At 44.0% G+C, this 12860-nt stretch overlaps 1 protein-coding gene across 4 annotated transcripts in view; it reads right to left on the bottom strand.

The window, feature by feature from the left end:
- Positions 1 to 12860, bottom strand: part of LOC137379568 (dedicator of cytokinesis protein 4-like) — a 545491-nt gene that overhangs the window by 47525 nt on the left and 485106 nt on the right. For all 4 annotated transcript variants that reach the window (XM_068050580.1, XM_068050582.1, XM_068050581.1 and 1 more), the window contains exons 45-46: positions 11685 to 11806; positions 367 to 487 (exon numbers count right to left, since the gene is read on the bottom strand). In XM_068050580.1, the coding sequence (XP_067906681.1) occupies positions 367 to 487; positions 11685 to 11806 (243 nt within the window). The remainder of the gene's footprint in view (positions 1 to 366; positions 488 to 11684; positions 11807 to 12860) is intronic.

Raw genomic sequence — 12860 nt, 5'->3', positions numbered from 1 at the left:
AGGAGTGTGTGGGGAAAGAAGTCTTGGGAGGGAAATCCTGAGGTTTAGCAAGACTTGGAAGGCTTTTTAGAACATCAAGTTGCTGGGATGTAGCAGCGTCGAGGCAGTGAAGTCAAACAATCTTTGGGAGGCAAGTCCCAGGGGAAATGGGATCCGAACCAGAGCTGACTCCTTTTAAACCACCATATGTTCCTATACATCAATTGTACTGTCCTCATTTATGGAGTCTACTCATGCCAATAGATGCAACACACCTACATAACTGCTACTTGGGCCAGTTCATCAAAGTATCTGTTTAAATGAAATAGAATATATTTAATAGAATAATACTGTTAATGTGATTTTCAATGTAGAAGCATGATATACCTGCATATGAAATACTTCATCAGAGCTTTCAGACTGCCCGGTGATGTTGCTAACTTCAGCTGATGCTTGTGATGACAAGGATGAAGAAGAATACCTGTTGAATGCTGGGTAACTTAATGGGCTGTGAAAAAGAGCAAAGAACATACCAGCATTAACATACCAACAGATGTTTTTTTCTCTCTAGCTGTAAGGATAGAAATGATTATATTGAAAGAAATGTAATCTATTGAGTGACTACTTTTTTAAAAAAAACCTGACCACTATTTTACTTTTTTTTTTAAATCCTTGGCCCAATGCTGGTATAGAGAGCAGTGAGCATTCACTACACAGCAGTACAGAAATAAACTACTCTCTTCTCACTATTTCAAATGACAGGCTGGTTATTTATTGAGAGTTTGTTTTTTTATTTGAAGACAGCTAGTTACTTCCAGCTTTACAGTGTGGATTCTTATCTGAGTTTACATCTTGGTCTCAGATGGTATAAGAACTCAAGCATTTTACAGTTGTTAGGTTTGCCAGAGTCTGCTGAGTTGTCCAAGGACAGCAAGTTTAATGCAAGGGATGTTATGGAGGGATTTGAGGGGAGGATGATCACCTTCAAACTACTTAAGCAACCTTCTTGATATGTCAACCTAAAAGCACTTGCCAGATGCACCAAACTGCTCCAAAATGTCGAGCTGGAAGTATTGAGACATTAATGATCCTGGGCAAAAGTCTGCATGGAACTCCTTCAGCATGGATACAAAATCAATATATGTCTTCCATCAATGAGACCCTTTGGTTTGAAATTTTCAGGATACCTCAAAGGTATTTCAAGACTTAGAACATGGAGATTTATTTTTCAGAATTTACAGCAGTCACATTTTCATTCCAAGTAGAAAATGCTAAGAAATTTTGATCAGATTTAAAGATGAGTGTTTTTTTAATAATTAAACAATGGAGAAAGCTCATCCAGATTTTCAGCAGTTAGAAGATTTCTGTACCTCCACAGGGAAATTTTAACTATCAAGGCCCTCTGGGACTCCCTGTCCATTTTGAAGGCAGGTCCTAATTTATATACTGCTGGCAAACAGCATGCCCCAGGTGCCCCAATGCAGTTCCAGCCTAATGCAAAATCAGGTGATGCAGAGACTGACCCAACATGCAAGCAGAGAGATCTGGAAGGTGGAGGGAACACCACCATGGAGGGTGGGTGATGGCTCCCCATATTACTTCAGAGTGCTTCAGTGCAGAGGGATCTGGGTGTCCCCGTGCATGATTCGTTGAAAACTAGTATGCAGGTACAACAGATAATAAGGAAGGCAAATGGAATTTTGGCATTTATTGGTAAAGGAATAGAGTAGAAAAGTAGGGAAGTGTTGCTGCAACTGTACAAGGCATTAGTGAGACTGCATCTGGAGTATTGCGTACAGTTTTGGTCCCCTTACGTGAGGAGGGATGTAGTTGCACTTGAGGCAGTTCAGAGGATGTTCGCTAAATTGATTCCAGGGATGAGGGGTTTGTCTTATGAAGAGAGATTGAGCAGTTTAGGCCTTTACTCTCTAAAGTTTAGAAGAATGAGGGGAGAACTAATTGAGGTATATAAGATGATTAAGGGGATTGACAAAGTAGACAGAGGATGTTTCCTCTTGTGGGGCAATCTAGAATGAGGGGGTCATAGTTTTAGGATAAGGGGTAGCAGATTTAAAACAAAGATGAGGAGAAATTACTTCACTCAAAGGGTCGTGAGTTTGTGGAATTCACTACCCCAGAGTGCGGTGGATGCCGGAACATTGAGAAAATTTGAGGAGGAGATAGACAGATTTTTAATTAGTAATGGCTTGAAGGGTTATGGAGAACGGGCAGGAAAGTGGAGTTGAGGCCGAGATGAGATCAGCCATGATCGTATTGAATGGCGGAGCAAGATCGAGGGGTTGAATTGCCTACTCCTGCTCCCAGTTCTTATGTTCTTATTATTCTTATGGAGTCTAGAGGATCGCCTCCTGGCCCCACAAAAACTATTTACACTGATCCTTTCAGGGCTTCTTGCTCTTGATCACTGAGTTTATTGAGCAGAGCATTTGTAGCGCAGTTGCCTTCCAGTAGGCCATCAAAACTGCTTTGGGATCCTATCTGCATCATAGAACCACGATTTGCACAGATTAATGAGGTTCCCTCACATGGGCACTTAGGGTGCCAGACAGAAGGGCTGAGTTAAAATAAAATAATGGGATTAGGCCGGGAAGGTCAACCACAAGGATTTTAACTCTGCTACCACCCCATTTCTGCGGGTGAAGGAAAATAAAATTGCCTTTCATGTTTTGTTTTCCCTGCAGGGAGGTGGAATGAAGGTCGATGCATGTGTGATGCAAAGATACGATGTTACCTTCTCTAGTATCTTCTGAACTATGATGCAAATGTTCAAATGGACAAAACAGCTGTTAATATGGTATCATTACTTTCAACAACAATCCAGGTGCAATTTGACCATGCATTGCTCAATATAACAGAAAAGTCAAAGATTATCAATCTGGGCGGCACAGTGGCGCAGCGGTTAGCACCGCAGCCTCACAGCTCCAGGGACCCGGGTCCGATTCTGGGTACTGCCTGTGCGGAGTTTGCAAGTTCTCCCTGTGACTGCGTGGGTTTTCGCCAGGTGCTCCGGTTTCCTCCCACAGCCAAAGACTTGCAGGTTGATAGGTAAATTGGCCATTGTAAATTGCCCCTAGTGTAGGTAGGCGATAGGGAATATGGGATTACTGTAGGGTTAGTATAAATGGGTGGTTGTTGGTCAGCACAGACTCGGTGGGCCGAAGGGCCTGTTTCAGTGCTGTATCTCTAAATAAATAATAAACCTGAAGGACTACCCAGCATCAACCCAGGCACAAGAAACGACAAAGGCACACCTTGCCCAGTCGACCCTGCAAAGCCCTCCTTACTAACATCTGGGGATTGGCAGAGCTGTCCCAGACTAGTCAACCAACGGCCTGACATAGTCATACTCACCAAATCATACCTTACAGCCAACATCCCAGACACCATCATCATTCCTGAATATGTCCAGTCTCACACACAGGAAAGACCCACCAGAGGTGGTGGCACAGTGGTATACAGTCGGGAGGGAGTGGCCCTGGGAATCCTCAACGTTAACTTCGGACCCCATGGCATCAGGTCAAACATGGGCAAGGAAACATTCTACCACCCTCCCTCAGCTGATGAATCAGTGTTACTCCATATTAAACATCACTTAGAAGAAGCACCGAGGGTAATAAGGGCACAAAATGTACTCTGGGTGGGTGGCTTAAATGCCTATCACCCAAGAATGTCTCAGTCGCACCATTGCTGACCAAGCTTGCCGAGTCCTGAAGGACATATCTGACAGACTGGGCCTGCGACTGGTAGCAAGAGAACCAACAAGAGGAAAAAGCCTACTTGACCTTGCCCTCACCAAGTTTACAACTTATATAAACTTACCTTGTTGTTTTGGCAGTTCCTTTTTGCAGCGTTGACAGAGAGAGCGAGGTGGCAGCTGGGTAAGTGAGTTTACAACTTATATAAACTTACCTTGTTGTTTTGGCGGTTTCTTTTTGCAGCGGCGACAGGGAGAGCAAGGTGGCAGCTGGGTAAGTAAGTCCTATATATTTGGGCAGCGGCTGAACCCGAGACACTACACCTGTAGTGTCTCCCACCCGCCCTCCTCCTCTAACCAAAAAAAAAAAGGACTCGGTGGTGTGCAGATAAGGTAAGGCTTTTTCTATTTTTTTTTCCTGTGGTTGGTGAAAACTTTTCGTTCCTTTTTCGTTTATCTAAGTTAAGACTAACTTAAGCTTAAGATTGAAAATGGCAGGAGATCTCAGACCCGTGTTATGCTCCTCTTGCTCAATGTGGGAGCTCAGGGACACGGCTGATGTCCCTGACTCCTTCACGTGCTGGAAGTGTGTCCAGCTGCAGCTCTTGTTAGACCGCATGACGGCTCTGGAGCTGCGGATGGACTCACTTTGGAGAATCCGCGATGCTGAGGAGGTCGTGGATAGCACGTTTAGCGAATTGGTCACACCGCAGATTAGGATTGCTGAGGGTGAAAGGGAATGGGTGACCAAAAGGCAGAGAAAGAGCAGGAAGGCAGCGCAGGTGTCCCCTGCAGTCATCTCCCTCCAAAACAGGTATACCGTTTTGGATACTGTTGAGGGAGATGGCTCACCAGGGGAAGGCAGCAGTAGCCAGGTTCATGGCACCGTGGCTAGCTCTGCTGTTCGGAAGGGCGGGAAAAAGAGTAGAAGGGCTATAGTTATCGGGGATTCGATTGTAAGGGGAGTAGATAGGCGGTTCTGTGGTCGAAACCGAGACTCCCAAATAGTATAAAAGCAAAATACTGCGGATGCTGGAAATCTGAAACAAAAACAAGAAATGCTGGAATCACTCAGCAGGTCTGGCAGCATCTGTGGAAAGAGAAGCAGAGTTAACGTTTCGGGTCAGCGACCCTTCTTCGGAACTGACAAATATTAGAAAAGTCACAGATTATAAACAAGTGAGGTGGGGGTTGGGCAAGAGATAACAAAGGAGAAGGTGCAGATTGGACCAGGCCACATAGCTGACCAAAAGGTCACGGAGCAAAGGCAAACAATATGTTAATGGTGTGTTGAAAGACAAAGCATTAGTACAGATTAGGTGTGAATATACTGAATATTGAACAGCAGCAAGTGCAAACCTGAAGAAAAACAACCTGAAAAAAACAGTGGGTAAGCAAACTGAACAAACTAAGATGAAATGAAATAAATGCAAAAAAAGGATTGTAAAATATGTAAAAAGGAATGTAAAAAAAAAGGAAGAAAAAATAACTAAAAATGACTAAAAATGAAAGTAAAGTGGGGGGCTGTCATGCTCTGAAACTCTGTCAGAGCATGACAGCCCCCCACTTTACTTTCATTTTTAGTCATTTTTAGTTATTTTTTCTTCCTTTTTTTTTACATTCCTTTTTACATTTTTTACAATCCTTTTTTTGCATTTATTTCATTTCATCTTAGTTTGTTCAGTTTGCTTACCCACTGTTTTTTTCAGGTTGTTTTTCTTCAGGTTTGCACTTGCTGCTGTTCAATATTCAGTATATTCACACCTAATCTGTACTAATGCTTTGTCTTTCAACACACCATTAACATATTGTTTGCCTTTGCTCCGTGACCTTTTGGTCAGCTATGTGGCCTGGTCCAATCTGCACCTTCTCCTTTGTTATCTCTTGCCCAACCCCCACCTCACTTGTTTATAATCTGTGACTTTTCTAATATTTGTCAGTTCCGAAGAAGGGTCGCTGACCCAAAACGTTAACTCTGCTTCTCTTTCCACAGATGCTGCCAGACCTGCTGAGTGATTCCAGCATTTCTTGTTTTTGCTCCCGAATAGTATGTTGCCTCCCAGGTGCACGGGTCAGGGATGTCTCAGATCGGCTGCAGAACATTCTGAAAGGGGAGGGTGAACAGCCAGTTGTCGTTGTGCACATAGGCACCAATGATATAGGTAAAAAACAGGATAAGGTCCTACAAGCAGAATTTAGGGAGTTAGGAGCCATGTTAAAAAGTAGGACCTCAGAGGTAGTAATCTCAGGATTGCTACCAGTGCCACGTGATAGTCAGAGTAGAAATGAAAGAATTCTCAGGATGAATGCGTGGCTTGAGAGATGGTGCAGGAGGGAGGGGTTCAGATTTTTGGGTCATTGGGACCGGTTCTGGGGGAGGTGGGACTATTACAAATTGGACGGTCTACACCTGGGCCGGACTGGAACCAATGTCCTTGGGGGTGCTTTTGCTAACGCTGTTGGGGAGGGTTTAAACTAATGTGGCAGGGGGATGGGAACCAAATGAGGAGGTCAGTGGACAGTAAGGAGGTAGTAACTAAAGCCTGTAAGGAACTAGATAATGAAGTCAGCGTGACTAAGGAAAAGAGTAGACAGGGAGCAGATGATGAACGCAAAGGGACTGGTGGTCTGAGGTGCATTTGTTTTAATGCAAGAAGTGTAGTAGGTAAGGTAGATGAACTTAGGGCCTGGATTAGTACCTGGGAGTATGATGTTATTGCTATTACTGAGACTTGGTTGAGGGAAGGGCATGATTGGCAACTAAATATCCCAGGATATCGATGCTTCCGGCGGGATAGAGAGGAAGGTAAAAGGGGTGGAGGAGTCGCAGTACTGGTCAAAGAGGATATCGCAGCTGTGCTGAAGGAGGGCACTATGGAGGACTCGAGCAGTGAGGCAATATGGGCAGAACTCAGAAATAGGAAGGGTGCGGTAACAATGTTGGGGCTGTACTACAGGCCTCCCAACAGCGAGCGTGAGATAGAGGTACAAATATGTAAACAGATTATGGAAAGATGTAGAAGCAGCAGGGTGGTGGTGATAGGAGATTTTAATTTTCCCAACATTGACTGGGATTCACTTAGCGTTAGAGGTCCAGATGGAGCAGAATTTGTAAGGAGCATCCAGGAGGGTTTTCTAGAGCAGTATGTAAATAGTCCAACTCGGGAAGGGGCCATACTGGACCTGGTGTTGGGGAATGAGCCCGGCCTGGTGGTTGAAGTTTCAGTAGGGGACTACTTTGGGAATAGTGATCACAATTCCGTAAGTTTTAGAATACTCATGGACAAAGACAAGAGTGGTCCCAAAGGAAGAGTGCTAAATTGGGGGAAGGCCAACTATACCAAAATTCGGCAGGAGCTGGGGAATGTAGATTGGGAGCAGCTGTTTGAAGGTAAATCCACATTTGATATGTGGGAGGCTTTTAAAGAGAGGTTGATTAGCGTGCAGGAGAGACATGTTCCTGTGAAAATGAGGGATAGAAATGGCAAGATTAGGGAACCATGGATGACAGGTGAAATTGTGAGACTAGCTAAGAGGAAAAAGGAAGCATACATAAGGTCTAGGAGGCTGAAGAAAGACGAAGCTTTGAAAGAATATCGGGAATGTAGGACCAATCTGAAACGAGGAATTAAGAGGGCTAAAAGGGGTCATGAAATATCTTTAGCAAACAGGGTTAAGGAAAATCCCAAAGCCTTTTATTCATATATAAGGAGCAAGAGGGTAACTAGAGAAAGGATTGGCCCACTCAAGGACAAAGGAGGAAAGTTATGCGTGGAGTCAGGGAAAATGGGTGAGATTCTAAATGAGTACTTTGCATTGGTATTCACCGAGGAGAGGGACATGACGGATGTTGAGGTTAGGGACAGATGTTTGATTACTCTAGGTCAAATCGGCATAAGGAGGGAGGAAGTGTTGGGTATTCTAAAAGGCATTAAGGTGGACAAGTCCCCAGGTCCGGATGGGATCTATCCCAGGTTACTGTGGGAAGCGAGAGGGGAAATAGCTGGGGCCTTAACAGATATCTTTGCAGCATCCTTAAACACGGGTGAGGTCCCGGAGGACTGGAGAATTGCTAATGTTGTCCCCTTGTTTAAGAAGGGTAGCAGGGAAAATCCAGGTAATTATAGACCGGTGAGCCTGACGTCAGTGGTAGGGAAGCTGCTGGAGAAGATACTGAGGGATAGGATCTATTCCCATTTGGAAGAAAATGGGCTTATCAGTGATAGGCAACACGGTTTTGTGCAGGGAAGGTCATGTCTTACCAACTTAATAGAATTCTTTGAGGAAGTGACAAAGTTGATTGATGAGGGAAGGGCTGTAGATGTCGTATACATGGACTTCAGTAAGGCGTTTGATAAGGTTCCCCATGGTAGGCTGATGGAGAAAATGAAGTCGCATGGGGTCCAGGGTGTACTAGCTAGATGGATAAAGAACTGGCTGGGCAACAGGAGACAGAGAGTAGCAGTGGAAGGGAGTTTCTCAAAATGGAGACGTGTGACCAGTGGTGTTCCACAGGGATCCGTGCTGGGACCACTGTTGTTTGTGATATACATAAATGATTTGGAGGAAAGTATAGGAGGTCTGATTAGCAAGTTTGCAGACGACACTAAGATTGGTGGAGTAGCAGATACTGAAGGGGACTGTCAGAGAATACAGCAGAATATAAATAGATTGGAGAATTGGGCAGAAAAATGGCAGATGGAGTTCAATCAGGGCAAATGCGAGGTGATGCATTTTGGAAGATCCAATTCAAGAATGAACTATACAGTAAATGGAAAAGTCCTGGGGAAAATTGATGTACAGAGAGATTTGGGTGTTCAGGTCCATTGTTCCCTGAAGGTGGCAACGCAGGTCAATAGAGTGGTCAAGAAGGCATACGGCATGCTTTCCTTCATAGGACGGGGTATTGAGTACAAGGGTTGGCAGGTCATGTTACAGTTGTATAAGACTTTGGTTCGGCCACATTTGGAATACTGCGTGCAGTTCTGGTCGCCACATTACCATAAGGATGTAGATGCTTTGGAGAGGGTGCAGAGGAGGTTCACCAGGATGTTGCCTGGTATGGAGGGTGCTAGCTATGAAGAGAGGTTGAGCAGATTAGGATTATTTTCATTAGAAAGACGGAGGTTGAGGGGGGACCTGATTGAGGTGTACAAAATCATGAGGGGTATAGACAGGGTGGATAGCAAGAAGCTTTTTCCCAGAGTGGGGGATTGAATTACTGGGGATCACGAGTTCAAAGTGAGAGGGGAAAAGTTTAGGGGGGATATGCGTGGAAAGTTCTTTACGCAGAGGGTGGTGGGTACCTGGAACGCGTTTGCCAGCGGGGGTGGTAGACGCGGGCACGATAGCGTCTTTTAAGATGTATCTAGACAGATACATGAATGGGCAGGAAGAAAAGAGATACAGACCCTTAGAAAATAGGCGACATGTTTAGATAGAGGATCTGGATCGGCGCAGGCTTGGAGGGCCGAAGGGCCTGTTTCTGTGCTGTAATTTTCTTTGTTCTTTGTTCTTTGTACCTGTCACAGATGCATCTGTCCATGACATTATTGATTGGAGTGACCACCGCACAGTCCTTGAGGAGACGAAATCCCGTCCATTGTGTTGTGTGGAACCACCACTGTACCACTCAGAACAGATCTAACAGCTCAAAACATGGCATCCAGGAAGTGCTGAGGGCCATCAGCAGCAGCAGAAGAAATGTATTCAACCACAATCTGTAACCTCATGGCCTAGCATATCCCCCACTCTACCATTACCATGAAGCCAAAGGACCAAACCTGGTTCAATGAGGAGTGTAGGAGCAGCACCAGACATACCTAAAAATGAGGTGCCAACCTACTGAACCTACAACACAGGACTACTTGCATGATAAACAGTGGAAGCAGCATGCTACAGACAGAGCTAAGTGATCCCAAAACCAATGGATCAGATCAAAGCTCTGCAATCCTGCCACATCCAGTCGTGAATGGTGGTGGACAATTAAACAACTAACAGGAGGAGAAAGTTCCACATATATCCCCATCCTCAATTATAGGGGTGCACATCATTGCAAAAGACAAGGCTGAAGCATTTGCAAACATCTTCAGCCAGAAGCGCAAAGTGAATGATGATTCTTGGCCACCTCCTGAGGTTTTCACACAATTCGATTCACTCCACGTGATGTCAAGAAATGGCTGAAGGCACTGGATACAGCAAAGGCTATGGGCACTGACAACATTGTGGCAATAGTACTGAAGACTTGTGCTCCAGAGCTAGCTGCGAGCTGTTCCAGTACAGCTACAACACTGGCATCTGACTGACAATGTAGAAAATTGCACAGGTATGTCCTGTCCACCAAAAGCAGAACAAATCCAATCCGGCTAATTACTAGCCCATCAGAATACTGTCAATCATCAGCAAAGTGATAAAATGTGTCAGCAACAGTGCTATCAAGCAGCACTTACTCAGCAACAATCTGCTCATGGATGCTCAGTTTGGGTTCCACCAGGGCCACTCGGCTCCAGATCTCATTAAAGCCTTGGTTCAAGCATGGACAAAAGAGCTGAATTCTAGAGGTGAGGTGTGAGTGATTGCCCTTGACATCAAGGCAGCATTTGACTGAACAAGGCCTCAAGAAGTCCGAGCAGAATTGAAGTAAATGGAAATCAAGGGAAACGGCTCCACTAGTTGGAGACATACCTAGCACAGAGGAAGATGGTTGTGGTTGTTGAAGGCCAACCATCTAAGCCCCAGAACGTCGCTGCAAGAGTTCCTCAGGGTAGTGTCCATGGCCCAAACATCTTCAGCTGCTTCATCAATGATCTTCCCTCCAACAATGGGTCAGAAGGAGGGGTGTTTGCTGATGATTGCACAGTGTTCAGTACCTTTTTGCAACTCCTCAGATACTGAAACAGTTTGTGCTCGTGTGCACCAAGACCTGGACAACATTCAGGCTTGGGCTCATTAGTGGCAAATGACATTCATGCCACACCAGTGTTAGGCAATGACCACCTCCAACAAGAGAATCTAACCATCTCCCGATGACATTCAACAGTATTATGATCACTGAAACCTCAACCATTAACATCCTGGGCGTTACCATTCACCAGAAACTGAACTGGACCAGCCACATAAATACTGTGGCGACAACAGCAGGTCAGAGGCTGGGAATTCTGATTCCCCAAAGCCTGTCCACCATCTACAAGGCACAAGTCAGGAGTGTGATGGAATACTATCTAGTTGTCTGCATGAGTGCAACTGCAACAACACTCAAGAAGCTCGATAACATCCAAGACAAAGCAGCCCGTTTGATCGGCACCCCATCCACCACCTTAAACATTCACTTCCTCCAGCTCTGGCGCACAGCAGCATTAGTGTGTACCATCTACAAGGTGCATTGCAGAAACTCATCAACAGCACATTCCAAATCCGCCACCTTTACCATCTAGGAAAAGAGCAGCAGATACATGGGAACACCAGCACGTTCTCCTCCAAGTCACTCACCATCCTGACTTGGAACTATTTCGCTGTTCCTTCACTGTTTCTGCATCAAAATCCTGAAACTCCCTCCTAACAACATTGTGGGTGTACATACATCACATGGACTGCAGTGGTTCAAGAAGGTGGCTCACCACCATCTTCTCAAGGGCAATTAGGGATGGGCAATATATGCTGGCCTGGCCACCGACATGCATATTCCAAGAATGAATAAAAAAAACCAAAAAAATAAATGTTTTTCAACATACATAAACACATGAAATTGTTTAAAAAATGAAGAGCTGTAGGGTTATTAGAACAACATGAGCATTAAATTGTTACTCTATCAGGAAGACTAATTACATAAAATTATATAGTACTGCTCTTTCAACTGACTGTTCCCCTGGGTAATTAAAGAGATCTGTAGAACATTCCATTTCTTACTTCAGTGCTTTCCACATAAAATGAGAACAGTGATCGTATGCAGAAAGCATTCATTTGAAAAAATATATTTTGGCGATCATCTTACCTGCGTCTGTTGACAAGTCTGGCTCCATCAGGACTTATGGCACCCAGTGCGGGATTCCTACAAGTACGTGGGCTACCGTTGGTTAGGTGTATTGGACTCACACGGGCATATCCTGGAAAGTCCTGTAAATAGATCAAAAATACATTATAGAATAAAGCAAACAAAATATGCAGCTGTAACAACATAAAAGTGTCTCCACTTTGGACTCCCATGCAAAAAATGATGTAAATGAGCTTGAATTTAGAGGCTGCGGTCATCAAACTGAACCAGAACTTCAGCAGATTAAATTTGATTTGGCACAACAATCATATTTGTGGATCATCCTGCATGCTGAAACCAAGAAACTCCTTGATGCACAATTACTTCCTTGTCGTTTTTGTAATTATCTCAGGGATATGTCCATAATCTATAATATATTAAAAGTTTCATGTCTAGCGCACACGTTCTGTTTTCGTCTTAGTTCCTATTGTCATGCATTTATTGGCACAGTTTCACTGTGAGCACTGTCACCATCAACACTTTGGTAATGGTTCAAAGTAAAATAGAAGTAAACCAGAACTGAAGAGGGAAGGAGCGTCTGAATCAAAAAAGGAAAGCAGCTAGAAAACCTCCAATGATAAACAACTGGGGACTGATGAAAATACCCAATCCTAAATGACAGGTCAGGCAAACCTATGAATTAAAAAATGGAAAATAAGTGAACCAATCTAATTAATCTAAATTCTTTTGGAATAACAATTGTCTTTTTTTTTCTCAGTAGCTCAAATTCCTAATATCCAAAATATTGTTTTAAACAAAATATAACAAATCAAAAATTAGGTATTTCACAATAACATGATCAAAATGTATCCGCTGACTTATTTTTTTAGTCTTTTAATACCTTCAGTAACAAAAGAACATATGAAATAGGAGAAGTAGGAAATAAGATGAAGACCATATGACCCCTCAAGCCTGGTCCCCTATTCAATAAGGTCATGGCTGAACTTCTACATCAATACTTTCCTGCCCTATCCCCATATCCCGTGATTCCCTTTGTGTCCAAGAATCTATCGATCTCAGCCTTCAATATACTCAATGATTGGAATACTCTCCCCTGGAGGACTGTGGATTCTCAAAGACTCACAACCCTCTGGAATGAAGGAATTTCTCCTCACCTTAATCCGAAATGGCCAACCC

Source organism: Heterodontus francisci, chromosome 18, assembly GCF_036365525.1.
Source record: "Heterodontus francisci isolate sHetFra1 chromosome 18, sHetFra1.hap1, whole genome shotgun sequence".
Taxonomy (NCBI): Eukaryota; Metazoa; Chordata; class Chondrichthyes; order Heterodontiformes; family Heterodontidae; genus Heterodontus; species Heterodontus francisci.
This window is presented reverse-complemented; position numbering and strand designations above follow the sequence as displayed.